The 18,369-nt window shown below is 40.8% G+C and overlaps 1 protein-coding gene across 1 annotated transcript in view; it reads left to right on the plus strand.

Moving 5' to 3' along the window:
* Positions 1–18,369, plus strand: part of asic1c (acid-sensing (proton-gated) ion channel 1c) — a 201,897-nt gene that overhangs the window by 141,613 nt on the left and 41,915 nt on the right. The window contains exons 2-3 of the mRNA XM_060921059.1: positions 2,977–3,127; positions 13,334–13,461. Of these exons, the coding sequence (XP_060777042.1) occupies positions 2,977–3,127; positions 13,334–13,461 (279 nt within the window). The remainder of the gene's footprint in view (positions 1–2,976; positions 3,128–13,333; positions 13,462–18,369) is intronic.

Here is an 18,369-nt window from a genome sequence, read left to right on the forward strand (position 1 = left end):
ATGATGCAGACTCACCATTATCCCTCTTATACCACGACAATTTGGACGTTGTGTCTACAAATCACATGCTCAGAAAGCAAGTTAGTTCATTTGCATTATAGTAGCTATAAATGTAGCTGGTCACATTGGCGAGAAAGCACAAAGCGTCTGAAAGGTTCAGGGTGTCCTTCCAGAAATGTGAAATATTTTGAAATATCTCCTCCTTCTGTTGAAAGAACTCTTCAATGATTGTACGTTGTTTATTCAAAGTTAGCACGTGATCCGAGAACGTATTCGAACAAGTGCATTAATGTGACGAAACCTTGTCGATGGTGTTGGAAATGAATTGACTCCTTCTGACCAATCAGAATTGAGAATTCAACAGGGCACGGGTGGAAAAGATGTTTTCAAACATCGTGACAATGTTCTTATTTTAACAATTATTTGACAAAGGTGAAGTGGATATCGGAGAATAATAATCGAGATGAAGTGGCGGTTATTCTTCACAGACACTCAATGAGCCTGAGGTGGATAATTGTTTTAGTATAAATACACAGATGATAATTTAAAAAATCCTTTCTTTCAATCTTCAAAAGCGGCATGCAAACGTAATGCTCGCAGGCTTGTCACTTATCTACGAGTCACATTGTTTGAAATGGATAAAATTTGTTTTGAAATCGATAAAATAAATCACAATTCCACCTTACCTTCGTAGCATCTTGAGTGCTTTTAGGAACAGCATTTTCTTTCGCAATTTGTAATTCTTCCTCACAGGGACGAAGTGATTGGCCGCCATTTTGATGAGTCGCTCGAGATGATTATCGAGAAGTAGTCCAAATCTCTTGACCAATCAGTGCATGCGATTTCCTATAATCACCTCCATATTTAACTCTTTAACCCTCTTTGTTATGCTGCGGAAAACTAAAGAAATTAAATCACACCGTAAATATGGAATTTTGTTGTTGCAGTAATCATGGTTCAAGAGCTGCAATTTTGGATATTTTTTAAGAGTGTAAGCTCATCTCATTAACTGTAGCCGCTTTATCCTGTTCTACAGGGTCGCAGGCAAGCTGGAGCCTATCCCAGCTGACTACGGGCAAAAGGCGGGGTACACCCTGGACAAGTCGCCAGGTCATCACAGGGCTGATGCATAGACACAGACAACCGTTCACACTTACACCTACGGTCAATTTAGAGTCACCAGTTAACCTAACCTGCATGTCTTTGGACTGTGGGGGAAACCGGAGCACCCGGAGGAAACCCATGCGGACACGGGGAGAACATGCAAACTCCACACAGAAAGGCCCTCGCCAGCCACGGGGCTCGAACCCGGACCTTCTTGGTGTGAGGCGACAGCGCTAACCACTACACCACCGTGCCGCCCCAGAGTGTAAGCTATTTATAATATTCTAGAAATTTCCACGAAACCAAACAATTCAAAGACCGACACTACAGGTGCAATGCTGTTTATTATTGGGTTTTTTTTTTCTTTTTCAAAAGCTCGATATCAGATAGAAGGTTTGTGTGGTCTGGTTATCCTCCTGTTCCATCACTCCAGATCTTTTAAATATAACGTTCTGTCAGACTTTCATTTAATTTTGGAGAAAATGAAAAACTTATTGCTTTTTATAACAGTGACAGCCTGCACCAAAACAGCACCCTGACATATTTCCTTGGGTGGAAGAAACATGAATAATTAAACGTCTCTCCATTCTTTTAACACAAATGAGATCAAAATCTCAAGCATACCTCTAGGACACCGTATTTTATTATTTTATTTGCATTTCGTAATAGCGTTCAAATCCCTTCCAGCATTTCAACAGTTACTTTTGGACTCGAACGAGTCGACTGTCTGGTTATTGAAAATGTGCGGGTTTATTACTGGGTGGGGGTTTTCCATTATTTTTTCCATTATTTCTGAAACAAATGACACCCTGCCAAATCATCACCTTATCTTTAATCAGCACCGTTTGAATTTGGATGCGCAGGAACAAAGCAGAGCTGAAACCTCCAGACCATTAAGCTGCTTGTTAAAGCTCAGATGTGTCTTGTTCAAGGTAAAGGCTGAGCGTTGGTCATTAGTGTCTCGGTTTGATCAGGAAGCCCTGTATCAGCCTGCTGGATTCATTTTATCTTTTCCAGTTTAGAAATATAAGGATTGTCTTTCACCACTTTAAAACAAGAATGCTCTGAGAGCACAATATCCCCTGCTGGAAACTATATCTATGCTGTAAGTGCTTAATACACCCTCATGAAATTGTCAAAGTACAAGTTTGGTAATCAAGGGTTGTAACGCTGGTAAAATGTGACTGAATTGAGCAAAATTCCAGCATGCGTATTACAGAGGTATAACAAAGAATCCTGCCAAGTTTCGTGAAATTCCTCCAAAAATTGTGAGAGGAGTTGATTTCAGAAGGCGAGTACCCTTCCTGGGACGGACGGACGGACGGACGGATGGATGGACGGACTTCACCACAACATAATCCCCCTTCGGGCCTTTCAGCCAACGGGGGATAATGAATAAAGTTTGGCGGATTTATGAAGGGTTTTTTCATCCCCTACTGAGATTATGTCATGGCAATGTCTGTCCATCCATCCGTCCGTCCATCTCGGAAAGGGTTCTCACCTTCTGAAATCAACACCTCTCACAATTTTTGGAGGAATTTCACAAAACTTGGCCAAAGGCTTTGTTATAGGACAGTAATACACGTATTGCAACTTCGTTTGCAATATATTGTAGCGGGGGATGTTGTGCTCTCAGAGCACTCTAATTTTGTTTTGTTTTTTTTCTGCTGAGCAACGAATTGATTGATTGAGTTCTTATTCAATTTCATAGTTACCCAACGGTACTGTCTTCATTTATGAAATACACAATACATCTTCACAGCCTTAACTTAGATTTATTCTGTCCAATTGACCTTGGCGGGAAAAAAGAAAATTTCACCCGCATCATGGCGGTAATTTTTGATGAACATGTTCCTCTGTATCATTCCCCAGATTTATACGAGATACGGCAAGTGTTACACCTTCAACTCGGGCCTGGATGGCAACCCCTTGCTGACAACGTTAAAAGGCGGCACAGGAAATGGGCTGGAGATAATGATCGATATTCAGCAAGATGAATACCTGCCAGTGTGGGGAGACTCAGGTAAATATCAATCCCCTAAACAACAAAATGACAAATATTCCACATTCTACATTGAGTTCCACTTTTATGTATCGCAAACTGACTTTGTACCACAGCACCGTTGAATCCTCTAATCGGATTTGTAGGTTTCTATAGTAACACCTTCCAAAGGGACTTGCATGTTTGAAGCGCCACAGGAAAGGATTTGGAGACAGTGATATGGTGAAGTTTTCCGGGCGGCACAGTGGTGTCGTGGTTAGTGTGGGTTTCCTCCGGGTGCTCTGGTTTTCTCCCACAGTTCAAAGATGTGCAGATTATATCAAAGATCAAGCCACTGGGGTTGCACAAGCCAGTGCATACTTGGTGCCGGTCCTGATATTGGGGAGGGTTGTGTCAGGAAGGGCATCTCATATAAAACCGATGCCAAATCAAATATGCAGGAAAAAAAAGATCCAAGGTGGCACGGTGGTGTACCGTAGTGGTTTTATTAAACTGTGTGGAGTTTGCATGTTCTCCCCGTGTCTGCATGGGTTTCCTCCGGGTGCTCCGGTTTCCCACACAGTCCAAAGACATGCAGGTTAGGTTAACTGGTGACTCTAAATTGACTGTAGGTATGAATGGTTGTCTGTGTCTATGTGTCAGCCCTGCGACGACCTTGCAACTTGTCCAGGGTGTACCCCGCCTCTCGCCCATAGTCAGCTGGGATAGGCTCTAGCTCGCCTGCGACCCTGTAGAACAGGATAAGTGGCTACAGATCATGGATGGATGGAAAAAAAGATCTACTGTGGCAACCCCTAATGGACAGGAGCAGCTGAAAGAAGCTATGGTGAAGTTTTCTGGAAGATGATGTTCGTTGAACATTTTTGGAAGGAGCCTCCAGTGTTTGTACATGAGAACATTATTCATCACTTTCGATTTAGGAGTGATCGAGAGCTCCATTATATATAGTTAAGTAAGGAATAAAACACAATGACGAATAAAACGCCAACGACGGTGTGTTGTGATGTGATGCAGCCCAAAGCAAAGTTCTTGTTCACACCCTGAAGTTCATTCTTTTCCTGAAACATCCATCCATCCATGATCCATAACTGCTTACCCTGTGCAGGGTCGCGGGCAAGCTGGAGCCTATCCCAGCTGACTATGGGTGAGAGGCGGGGTACACCCTGGACAAGTCACCAGGTCATCACAGGGCTGACACATAGAGACAAACAACCATTCACACTCACATTCACACCTACGGTCAATTTAGAGTCACCAGTTAACCTAACCTGCATGTCTTTGGACTGTGGGGGAAACCGGAGCACCCGGAGGAAACCCACGCAGACACGGGGAGAACATGCAAACTCCGCACAGAAAGCCTCAAACTCAGAACCTTCTTGATGTGAGGCAACAGTGTTAACCACGACACCACCATACTGCCCTTTTGTTCCTGTAACATCATGTCCCAAAGTGTTTTATTCCTCTTGTACAGCACTAATTGGCACCATGAGTTGGCTTAGTGGTTAGCGTGTCCACATCTCGACCAGGAGATCATGAGTTCCACTTGTGGTCGGGTCATATCATAAAAATGGTAAAATGGCAAGGCGCCACAGTACAGCCAAGGGCTATAGAAATGGAGATCGGCGCCACCCAGTGCACCTTAAGGGCCTGGTTAGTACTTGGTTGGGAGGCTGCCTCATGGGAAGACCAGGTCCTGGCACAGAAAGGACTTTGTCTTTGACTTTTGACAGCACCAATTTGCCAATGAAATTGTTTATTCACTAAAGAACAACATGATCTTTTTGAGTTTCTCTTAATATTTTGTGAAACGAGTTAATTTTTGTGATCACTTACATTTACAGCCACGCTACATCATTCTATGTTTGCGACTGACACTGGGGACTCTTTCCACAAATCTGAAATACCTTACAGAAAACTTGACACTTTTTAAAAAAAAATCCGTTGACTGTATGTGGCGCGTCCATCGGACAAGTCCCCGTGTTCTTAAGTCCAAGTCATTCTTCTGGCAACAGGAGTTCCAGCTGCAAATCAACACCTTCTGACCAATCAGAATCAAGAACGTAGCTGTGGCACAAAGTGCATTAATGTTAAGATCATTGCGTACAAATTAAATGATTATAATGGCTCGACATCAACACAAATTGACTCACTATTTGAGAATTATGGAGTCAAACATTGTGGTTCGAGTGCCATTTTAAATCCTTAAAAATGATTGCACAGAGCGCTAAAATAACCACACTTTCACCCAGACGGTCATATCCCAATTCACTGACATTAAGGCCCGGTCCCACTGGCCGATGGACACAAAACGTATGCAAAAAGGACACAGCAGACGAGCAAAATTTCGGGGGTGGCTCTATCCGTTTTCATCCGCTCCAGAAATGGACAAAATTGGCGAAAATTTGCGAAAACAGAACGGAAAAGAACGGTCGTGGGTAGTATATAGTGGGGATGTTAAACGCATGTTCATAGGAAGTCTAGCGGATGGAAGTGGATGACAGCTCCGAAGGGGTTACCGGTGATAACTGAGAAGCGGACGCATAGCAGAAAGAGCGGATGCATAGCGGATGAAGGGGATGCATCACGTACGCCTAATGGAAACAAAGGGGATGTTGCGCGGATGTATATCGGATGCAGACCGTTCACTGCGCTAGGTGTCCTTCTACATACTCTAGACATACTCCAGACATCCTAAATATACGAGATACATCCCAGATATAAACGCTTTGTCCGTTTTGAATACTTTATATACGAGATGCATACGCTTACATCCTTTCTATTTCCGTGCTACTAACGATGAATAGACGTTTCATGTACCTTATCTTTCCTCCCTCTTTCCGTTTTCAGCTGCAGCGGACGTGAGTTGCGAGGATGCCCAGAGGATACAGAGAGGATACAGCAGACGTTTAACGGATGATAACGGACATAGAACGTTTGTTGCTCGTATATGTCGCGGATTTACATCGTACACGGCGGAAAGTTCATCCGTTCTAAAAGTTTTGTGCAGCTCAAAACTTTTTGCGCGGATGAAATCACAGTGGACGGATGCTCGATGGATAAAGCGTATGAAGCACGTATGCAATGAGTACACAACAGATGCATAGTGTTTTCCAACGGATGGCAAAGATTTTTTTACGTTTTACATCCTCTTTGCATCCGTAAGTGCAGTGGGACCGGGCCTTTACACAGAAGGTTTTGAGGTAACCGCTTAAGTAATTAGACGAGCGAGATGCCAGCGTAGCCCCGTCCAAATTCCCTGCAAATGTCTGTTGGACTGCTTTTTGATGAATGTGCTTGCGAGGACAATGATTCCCATGCATTAATCATTCATGAAGAACCATTTATTGCATTTCTCACTATTTGCTTTTCATTGGTCTAATGGTGCAGTCGGCAAAGAAGAAGGAAAGCGATGTTCTTTGCTATAGAAACTTTTACAGGGAAAAAAAATGCAAGTCAACTGATTTGTGACAAGTTTTGATGGATTACTCAGAGACTCCCAAATCCTCTTACCATCCGAAATCTAAAGTTTGCCAGGTGCTTTTCATTTCCTGATGGAATAATCACAAAAATGCTTTATTCATCAATTTTCAGTCAAAGAAACTGGGGTGGGTTTCCCGAAAGCCTCTTAGTGCTAAGTGTGTCTTTAACTGCCTCTTCGGGGCGGCACGGTGGTGCAGTGGTTAGCAATGTCACCTCACAGCAAGAAGTTTCCGTTTAGATGCTGTACCTCCTTCATACGCAAAACACCACTCAGCTGCACGCTGATTCATAAGGAACATTAATTCATGAAATCATTCTTTCATGTGAACATTGGTTCATTTAATTAAAAAAAAAAACACGTTTGGAATAAAAAATGTTATAGTCCAAAAAACGTAAAAGTCGGCATATCGGGTGAAAATTCAAATTAAATCCAAATTGCTTGAAACCGCTCTCAGTGAATTCAGAATCGAATGCAGAACAACGTACTTTTTTTACAGAATTAAAATCTGTTTATCCGTTCTTGAGATATTACAAATCAAAGATTGAAAAAAGGCTGAATTTTTAGAAAACTGCCATAATATTATGTATTACATGAAAATTGGCAGGTACATAGATGGTTGTACACTACCGTTCAAAAGTTTGGGGTCACCCAGACAATTTTGTGTTTTCCATGAAAAGTCACACTTTTATTTCCCACCATAAGTTGTAAAATGAATAGAAAATATAGTCAAGACATTTTTCTGGCCATTTTGAGCATTTAATCGACCCCACAAATGTGATGCTCCAGAAACTCAATCTGCTCAAAGGAAGGTCAGTTTTATAGCTTCTCTAAAGAGCTCAACTGTTTTCAGCTGTGCTAACATGATTGTACAAGGGTTTTCTAATCATCCATTAGCCTTCTGAGGCAATGAGCAAACACATTGTACCATTAGAACACTGGAGTGAGAGTTGCTGGAAACGGGCCTCTATACACCTATGGAGATATTGCACCAAAAACCAGACATTTGCAGCTAGAATAGTCATTTACCACATTAGCAATGTATAGAGTGGATTTCTGATTAGTTTAAAGTCATCTTCATTGAAAAGAACAGTGCTTTTCTTTCAAAAATAAGGACATTTCAAAGTGACCCCAAACTTTTGAACGGTAGTTCACTGAATACAAAGTTTGAAAAATTCGGAAAAACAATTTATGCAAAGTAGCATATAATTAGTATTAATTATGCTACTTATGTAAAAAAGTAAAATCAGTACACTCAGTAAAGAAGTAATGACACAATATTTCTAATCCCCTTTGTGCTCTGGAGGCCTTTGTATTTCTCAAAAGTAAGGCCTACTAGTGTTTATATGAAACAATACGTATAAACGATTATTTCGATTAATATTCACAGCTTTCAAGGCGAACCTCAAAAAAACCGCATGAGTTGCATCCAATAAACAATTCGCATTAACTGAACTGATATTGACACTCACGTTTCTGACTTCCGGTTTTTTAAAAATATCATTCCGACCACTAAGATCTCGATATTTTTTATCAAAGCAACTCCAGTTATATTATAAAATATTTATTTATTTACATGAATCGGTTTGAGTTGAAAAAATAAGTAGGTAAAGTTATGGAAACTTTTTTCAAAGTCTCCCGTGAATCAGAACATCAAAACTAGCAAATGGGAAATTTTGCTGAATCCTTCATCAGAAATGGTGAGAGTGAGAGAACATTCTGATAAATAAAAGCTATCTGATTGATACTGACGACAGTCAGAAACCGATAAGGAGAGAGAGAGATGGAACCTGATCGCTTTCCCGTGACTCAAAAAGAAAAGCACCGGCAGTTTCCCGACGTCACGCGAGCAGAGTTTTTACTCTGTTGTACCGACTTCAACCTGCCGTTACTCCCAAAGCACTGAACAGATCTTCATGAGATACATTTCTTTGGAAAGCAGATATTATAAGCTTTTTAAGGATAGAAAATATTCACGAGTTAAGCAATGACAGGTTTGAAAACTTAGATGAGCGTCTGCATGGACAATTTTCACAGCGAGCGTCTGATATGCCGAGGAAAATAGTTTCATTTATTAATTACCATATTATACATGTAATGCTTCATGACATAGAATATATTAACATTTTAAGCATTGTTTTTTGATTAAAACGAACGCCATATGAACTCATCGACTGACTTTAGCAACTACGAATGTCTTCACGAGGATGCACGCTGCAAAGCTCCTTGCTCTTCAGACTCCTCTTATGAGCGAGTTCAGGACAACGTTCGTTGCTTAAGAACGTCTTTAAACTCGCTCTTTAGCCCTAAATGTAACATCGTTGGGAAACCCACTCCTGATTTGTATCTTTCGTCTCGTATGTTTCGCTGTCGCCATTTCTCTTTTTACCTCATCATTAGACATTCTCAGAGTTCAATTTTGTACATGGAGTGGAAAGCTCATATTCAGCTGGTGTCCGTGTCCGAACAGGGCTAAACCAATTGTCTTTCAAAGATGAACCGACATCAATATGAGGTTTCATTTGTTGACCGCCACATCAGATGTCATATTTGCTAAAGCTGGGGCTGATTTCTTTCTTTCCCAGACTGTAGATTCATCCTTTATTTCATGTAAGTACCAGATCAGATTTCACACAAATAATATGAGAACTAGAAGGGCACTCGAATGATAGATTTCATATCTCCGCCAAGCCACGTATTACTGTATCGACATCAAAATCAAATCACTTGATCCTAGGATAATACCAAAGTCGTACACCAAATTTAATCCAAATCCATTCGCGACTTTTTGAGTTACGTTTGGAGCAGTCAAAAACATCCTGGATCCGCATACCGTACATATCCGGATTTGCGTCAAAATCTAATCAATTATTCCGTGGCCCATGATGCACATTTCCTCCAAATTTCATCAAAATGTGTTCACTACTTTTTGAGTTACATTGGGAACAGACAAACAAACACAGGCAAAAAGCATAACCTCCTCCAACAAAGATGGTGGAGGTAATAAACATGTATTCACAGTGTGGGAAACAAGGAATTTTAAACAGCTTGTCACAGGACAGACAAGTCTGTCTGTCCAAATTTCAGCCTGTCCGAATGACGGGCCAAAGGCCTGGAACAATGCGGCCGGGGGTCTTTCGATGGCTGAAGGGCTTTAGACGCCTGGAGATGCTTCTCAACTATTTCCAGGCACATTTTTGTGATCTTCAAAGGCCAAATTACACGAGACATTAGTTGCTAATTACACTACAAATTGAATCTAATTTACAAGAAAATGTCAGAAGATTCAAGAAAAACATGCTTAAAGTTCTACCCGAGAAAACAGTAGCACACACAGGTCAGTTCCATGTCGAGAAAAAAGTATGAGGGGGCCAAGATGTTCCAGTTGGTTACAACTTGCTGGTACTCATACAGTATATACTGTAGGTACTATAATAACACTCATGAAACATTATGTCAACAATGACTATTTTTATGCTATGTTTATAATAAGTCTATAAGAAATTTAGTGATGAACAATACAACTATTCTTACATCATAGAGTTAAAATTTTGAGGACGAGATTCCAAGTAACTTTGGAACAAAATGACTTTTAAAAAGACTCAAAACTAGACATGGGGAATATCATCTGGCATTCAGACTCAAATCTGGTGGACTAGAACTTAGAACATAGAAGAAGACACCGTGAAAGAGAAACCAATCAAAACCAAAAGAGTGAAAGTGATTACTGCACCGTTACCATGGGAATAGTCCAAGGGAGTAACTTTGATTTTGACATTGGTAGGGACACAAAAGTGATCCAAGGCAGAGCTTCCAAAAGGTGTGGGGTTTTTTTTTTTCCATTAGCAATCATAATTTCATGTCATGCAGATCTTATAGGTTAGCAAGGGCAGCCGTGGTCTATTGGTTAGGGAGTTGGTCTTTGGATCCCAAGGTTGTAGGTTCAAATCCCAACCTTACATCTCCATCCATGGCTGTGTGTACGTGTGAGATACGGGGGGTTGATGGGCGGGTAGTCACGGCTGCTGTGGGAAGTGTGCTGCTTTTATAGCAGATGGAGTGACAGCTGGGATGGCCAACCATGTAAGTTAGCGAGAAACAGGTAGCTAATCAGAGAATGATATCTACGTTAGAGGGGGGATTATTAGCAGTGTCATACATTTAACCCTTTGTGTGCCATATAATCATTGCTCAGGTTAGGACATCGGTTTTATTGATCGTGATTCCATAGTAGCAGCTGAATATTGGTAGGGACACGTCCCTAGCGTCCCTACCCAAAATTACGCCCTAGGAATAGTCTTTTATGAATGCGGAAGTGGGCGCTCGGCACTACGACTCCGGTGTGACTGAGTAAGGGGACAAGTTTCATGTTTCATCTCATTTAGGTCATTTTTAAAAATTTCATATTATTTGGCAGTGGGCACATAGGAAAGTGTAAAGTATAAAGTTTCTGTCAATATGTTTCTCATGCTTGTTTGATAAACTCGCAAAGATATTTATCTAAATACATGACCTATGCATTCTAAACCTGCCGAGCTTCGCCGGAGAAGCTCTCGACCCCAGAGGGGGAAAAAGCAATTTGTCAGGGTCCAAAAATTGTAGAGCGGCAGCGACAATTATCGACACCTTAATGATCTTTTGGCCGTTGCAAAACTAGAAAAGACTTTCAATATGCAAATTGTGCATGAATAATTACTCAAACTTCCACTGGAAAAAAAACAAGTTGATTCCCAATTACTTCGCATATCAGATCACATGACACCGTTCCACAATTATCGACACCTTTGCCCACAGTTATCGACACCGTTTCACAATTATCGACAGCCACATGATTATTTATTAAGAAAATAAACGGTATGTGGTATGCCATTCACAAAACATAGTTTTTATTTAAAATTTGCTTTACATAGACTTATATTTAGTATAAAATATCTTTTATATAAATATATGGATGTCGGTGTTTACGTAAATGAGGAAGTAATTCTAATGTTTGTCAACAACTGAACTGATGATGTTTAACCTGCGTCAGAAAATCTTTTTGTTCCACTTTCTACCCACTTTCTAAGTATTTTCGTAGATCACATTTTGTTCATCGTTCGTTGCTGTTTGTATTAATTTCTAGTTTTGTAGTTTACAGGCAAGTGAGATTGTAACCGCATGAAAATCCAGGTCAAACGTCGCATGTCATTCCTCGAACCAAAATATAAAATGTCTACTGATATTGTAATATGTGGTCGATATTTACAACAAACTGCAAAAAATGTATATATTTTCTGAATGGAATTTTAAAAAATCTGAATATTTCACGCATGTCAATTTTTATATGCGAGGAATTTAATTCTGATCTAATTCTATTGATTGCAATCAGATTCCAAATACTCTATAAACATTCCATTCTGTTATGAATCAGAAAAAAAATCATAAATCACAGCACCTTTTTTTAAGTACTATATCTATCAACAGTGTTACACAAAGATCGATCCATAACAGTTGTAAATGTCACTTAATTCCACAGGGTGTCGATAATGGTAGACACCGGTGAAAGTGATCGCTATTATCGACACCTCACGTGACTTCTCAAACGCGCGTTGAGATACAAAATGGCGACTGTCAAACGAAAGAGTAAGAAACAAAGTAGGTTTCGACAAGGAGATCATGAAATATCAGTGAATTTGAGAAGTAAAAACATGTCCATGATCTTTCCATCATGCTGACCTGCGATGAGAATGTCCGGGTTTTCCGAAAAATTGCTGATCGTGCAAAAAAAAATTTCATCTCGGGTAACAAGCTGTGTCATCAGACGACAAGATCAAAGGGCGAGGCGGGTCTTCCGGTTGATTAATTAACCAATAATCACTGTTGGAACTGAAACTCATCTTTGTAAAATTGTTTTTTATTGGTAATTCTGAAAAGGTGTCGATAATTATGGACTGTCGATAATTGTAGCCACCGTTCTAGTCGTCTATTTTCTTTTAACGTTAATGGTATACCTACCTTTCTGATAATGGCGTCGTGTGGTGTCAGGCCAGATTGCACTCCTAGTCGCTGATGAGAGGTGACTTGTCATTCATCGAGAGTGTCTGTGATCAGCCAATCACAGGCCGTGTTATGATATAATGTATTCGCCCAGTGTAACATCTCATCTCATTATCTCTAGCCGCTTTATCCTGTTCTACAGGGTCGCAGGCAAGCTGGAGCCTATCCCAGCTGACTACGGGCGAAAGGCGGGGTTCACCCTGGACAAGTCGCCAGGTCATCACAGGGCTGAAACATAGACACAGACAACCATTCACACTCACATTCACACCTACGCTCAATTTAGAGTCACCAGTTAACCTAACCTGCATGTCTTTGGACTGGGGGGGAAACCGGAGCACCCGGAGGAAACCCACGCAGACACGGGGAGAACATGGAAACTCCGTACAGAAAGGCCCTCGCCGGCCACGGGGCTCGAACCCGGACCTTCTTGCTGTGAGGTGACAGCGCTAACCACTACACCACCGTGCCACCCACAGTATAACATTTGGAAGAAAATTAGAAGTAGATTAGACCCATATCTTTACAGTTTTTCACGTGCCATCCAGTTTGATGCTTTTGAAAGACAGATGGACAAATGCGAAAATGACCAGTCAGTGTCCACCAGTCCGGCTTTATTTCCCGCACTGTATTCAACATCTGTTTGATGATTACAGCTCCACAGTCTCTTTGTCTATTTTTGTCTAACGTCCTGCAATGCTGTTCTGCCACAGATGAAACGTCGTATGAAGCAGGCATCAAAGTCCAGATCCACAGCCAGAATGAGCCGCCCTTCATAGACCAGCTGGGATTTGGTGTGGCCCCTGGTTTTCAAACTTTTGTGTCTTGTCAGCAGCAAATGGTATCTAAAGCTATGCCTCTTCCACACAATCTCCATTTTCACTCTGTCTGTCTGTCTGTCGGTGCTCACCTGTGTGATTCATACTCCTTTAAACTCCGTCATTTAATCCTGGAGAAAACCAAAGACAAATATGCTGACAGTTCAGAACCAAAAGGTAATTCGGGAATGGATCCGAGATCAACTTCAGTGGCACGCACCTACCAGGCCAAACAAGTATTCAGACTTTAATGACACACAAAGTGGCTTTTAAGTAAAACAGACTCCTGTCTCGGTTAGGTACGATTCTCACGTTGAACTTTTTACATTTCTGATGTTGTACATTTTGCATGATATCAGCTCGAGAAAGGCGCACTCTCGAGTCTCACAGTTTGATGTAACTCCAGTGTGTCGCTCAGAAATTCTTATTTTGGCTGAAAATGCACTCAAAATACAGTGGTGCTTGAAAGTTTGTGAACCCTTTAGAATTTTCTATATTTCTGCAAAAATATGACCTTAAACATCATCAGATTTTCACACAAGTCCTAAAAGTAGATAAAGAGAACCCAGTTAAACAAATGAGATAAAAATATTATACTTGGTCATTTATTTATTGAGGAAAATGATCCAATATTACATATCTGCGAGTGGCAAAAGTATGTGAACCTTTGCTTTCAGTATCTGGTGTGACCCCCTTGTGCAGCAATAACTGCAACTAAACGTTTCCGATAACTGTTGATCAGTCCTGCACACCGGCTTAGAGGAATTTTAGCCCATTCGTCCATACAGAACAGCTTCAACTCTGGGATGTTGGTGGGTTTCCTCACATGAACTGCTGGCTTCAGGTCCTTCCACAGCATTTCGATTGGATTAAGGTCAGAACTTTGACTTGGCCATTCCAAAACATTAACTTTATTCTTCTTTAACCATTCTTTGGTAGAACGACTTGTGTGCTTAGGGTCGTTGTCTTGCTGCATGACCCACTTTCTCTTGAGATTCAGTTCATGGACAGATGTCCTGACGTTTTTCTTTAGAATTCGCTGGTATAATTCAGAATTCATTGTTCCATCAATGATGGCAAGCTGTCCTGGCCCAGATGCAGCAAAACAGGCCCAAACCGTGATACTACCACCACCATGTTTCACAGATGGGATAAGGTTCTTATGCTGGAATGCAGTGTTTTCCTTTCTCCAAACATAATGCTTCTCATTTAAACCAAAAAGTTCTATTTTGGTCTCATCCCTCCACAAAACATTTTTCCAATAGCATTCTGGCTTGTCCACGTGATCTTAGCAAACTGCAGACGAGCAGCAATGTTCTTTTTGGAGAGCAGTGGCTTTCTCCTTGTAACCCTGCCATGCACACCATTGTTGTTCAGTGTTCTCCTGATGGTGGACCCATGAACATTAACATTAGCCAATGTGAGAGAGGCCTTCAGTTGCTTAGAAGTTCCCCTGTGGTCCTTTGTGACCTCGCCGACTATTACACGCCTTTATCTTGGAGTGATCTTTGTTGGTCGACCACTCCTGGGGAGGGTAACAATGGTCTTGAATTTCCTCCATTTGTACACAGTCTGTCTGAATGTGGATTGGTGGAGTCCAAACTCTTTAGAGATGGTTTTGTAAACTTTTCCAGCCTGATGAGCATCAACAACGCTTTTTCTGAGGTCCTCAGAAATCTCCTTTGTTGGTGCCATGATACACTTCCACAAACATGTGTTGTGAAGATCAGACTTTGATAGATCCCTGTTCTTTAAATAAAACAGGGTGCCCACTCACACCTGATTGTTGTCTCATTGATTGAAAACACCTGACTCTAATTTCACCTTCAAATTAACTGCTAATCCTAGAGGTTCACATACTTTTGCCACTCACAGATATGTAATATTGGATCATTTTCCTCAATAAATAAATGACCAAGTATAATATTTTTGTCTCATTTGTTTAACTGGGTTCTCTTTATCTACTTTTAGGACTTGTGTGAAAATCGGATGATGTTTAGGTCCTATTTATGCAGAAATATAGAAAATTCTAAAGGGTTCACAAACTTTCAAGCACCACTGTAACTATGGAAAGCCATTCAAGGCCAATATTAAATACATAAACATTAGGGCTGTGCTCACAGCTCGTGATACTCGATCATGCACGATTTTCGGGGGTACGATACGATATCGTTTACTCACTTGAAAATCAAAAATCCCATATATGACATATTTCATGCATACAGTGGTGCTTGAAAGTTTGTGAACCCTTTAGAATTTTCTATGTTTCTGCATAAATATGACCTAAAACATCATCAGATTTTCACACAAGTCCTAAAAGTAGATAAAGAGATCCCAGTTAAACAAATGAGACAAAAATATTATACTGGGTCATTTATTTATTGAGGAAAATGATCCAATATTACATATCTGAGAGTGCCATAAGTATGTGAACCTCTAGGATTAGCAGTTAATTTGAAGGTGAAATTAGAGTCAGATGTTTTCAATCAATGGAATGAAAATCAGTTGTGAGTGGGCACCCTGTTTTATTTAAAGAACAGGGATCTATCAAAGTCTGATCTTCACAACACATGTTTGTGGAAGTGTATCATGGCACGAACAAAGGAGATTTCTGAGGCCCTCAGAAAAAGCGTTGTTGATGCTCATCAGGCTGGAAAAGGTTACAAAACCATCTCGAAAGAGTTTGGACTCCACCAATCCACAGTCAGACAGATTGTGTACAAATGGAGGAAATTCAAGACCATTGTTACCCTCCCCAGGAGTGGTCGACCAACAAAGGTCACTCCAAGAGCAAGGCGTGTAATAGTCGGCGAGGTCACAAAGGACCCCAGGGTAACTTCTAAGCAACTGAAGGCCTCTCTCACATTGGCTAATGTTAATGTTCATGAGTCCACCATCAGGAGAACACTGAACAACAATGGTGTGCATGGCAGGGTTGCAAGGAGAAAGCCACTGCTCTCCAAAAAGAACATTGCTGCTCTTCTGCAGTTTGCTAAAGATCACGTGGACAAGCCAGAAGGCTACTGGAAAAATGTTTTGTGGACGGATGAGACCAAAATAGAACTTTTTGGTTTAAATGAGAAGCATTATGTTTGGAGAAAGGAAAATGCTGCATTCCAGCAGAAGAACCTTATCCCATCTGTGAAACATGGTGGTGGTAGTATCATGGTTTGGGCCTGTTTTGCTGCATCTGGGCCAGGACGGCTTGTCATCATTAATGGAATAATGAATTCTGAATTATACCAGCGAATTCTAAAGGAAAATGTCAGGACATCTGTCCATGAACTGAATCTCAAGAGAAGGTGGTTCATGCAGCAAGACAACGACCCTAAGCACACAAGTCGTTCTACCAAAGTATGGTTAAAGAAGAATAATGTTAATGTTCTGGAATGGCCAAGTCAAAGTCCTGACCTGAATGGGCTAAAATTCCTCCAAGCCGGTGTGCAGGACTGATCAACAGTTACCGCAAACGTTTAGTTGCAGTTATTGCTGCACAAGGGGGTCACACCAGATACTGAAAGCAAAGGTTCACATACTTTTGCCACTCACAGATATGTAATATTGGATCATTTTCCTCAATAAATAAATGACCAAGTATAATATTTTTGTCTCATTTGTTTAACTGGGTTCTCTTTGTCTACTTTTAGGACTTGTATGAAAATCTGATGCTATTTTAGCTCATATTTATGCAGAAATATAGAAAATTCTAAAGGGTTCACAAACTTTCAAGCACCACTGTATCTCCCGGTTCTGTAGCAGGTTGTCATCAATTTTCACTTGATTTAAAGCATGTTTCATGCCAGAAATCGACGGAAATTCATGCTTGCAACCTGTTCCAACCAAAAACGTTTTTATTTACAAATGGCGCTTCCAGTTACTCAGGGCATGCGCACTAGAAATTAGGCGCTCTGCTTCAATGCGCTCTGCTACAGACGCTGCAAGCCGCTAATTACGTCCCCCATGTCCCCATGGCCTCGTTTTGAGACTCATTGATTAAATAATTTTTGCGCCAAACGTATTCGCGCCCTCTGCTTACAATACATTAAAGACATCGTTTAACTCGATATATCGCGATATATATGGTACAATATCGTGAGCAACTGATGGCAAACGAGCACAGCCCTAATAAGCATGACTCTGTGAATTAATCGTATGTTCACAGCATCATCCCTTCAAAATCCATGCAAAGATTTATTTTTTTTTTAAATCTTTTTTTGCATGGAGCACATCGGATGAAATGGCATCTTAATCTGAGATGCTGGATCACAATGAGTCATTTTTCTTTGATGGATACAATCATGTTTAAAGAAATGACAGAAGATTAGTGTTGGCCAGCTTATCCTTCAAACTGCGAGCACATCTTCATTACAGGAGAGCACATCGACTGAACAAAATAAAATGGATGTAGGTTATTAAAAAAGAGAATTAAAAGCATGCAGTGTCTTGCAAAAGTATTCATCCCCCTTGGTGTTTGTCCTGTTTTGTCGCATTACAAGCTGGAATTAAAATGGATTGTTGGGAGGTTGGCACCATTTGATTTACACAACATGCCGACCACTTTAAAGGTGAAAATTGTTTTTTGTTTGCTTTTTTTTATTGTGACACAAACAAGAATTAAAATGAAAAAAAAAAACGGGAATCTGGAGTGTGCAAAGGTATTCACCCCCATTTCGTATGAAACCCCTAAATAAGAGCTGGTCCAACCAATTCACTTCATAAGTCACATCATTAGTTGATTAAGATCCACCTGTGTGCAATCAAAGTGTCACATGATCTGTCACATGATGTCTGTATACGGTAAATCAACCTGTTCTGGAAGGACCCTGACTCTGCAACACCACTAAGCAAGCAACATGAAAACCAAGGAGCCTCCAAACAGGTCAGAGACAAAGTTGTGGAGAAGTATAGATCAGGGTTGGGTTATAAAAAAT

Source organism: Neoarius graeffei, chromosome 5 (assembly GCF_027579695.1).
Source record: "Neoarius graeffei isolate fNeoGra1 chromosome 5, fNeoGra1.pri, whole genome shotgun sequence".
Taxonomy (NCBI): Eukaryota; Metazoa; Chordata; class Actinopteri; order Siluriformes; family Ariidae; genus Neoarius; species Neoarius graeffei.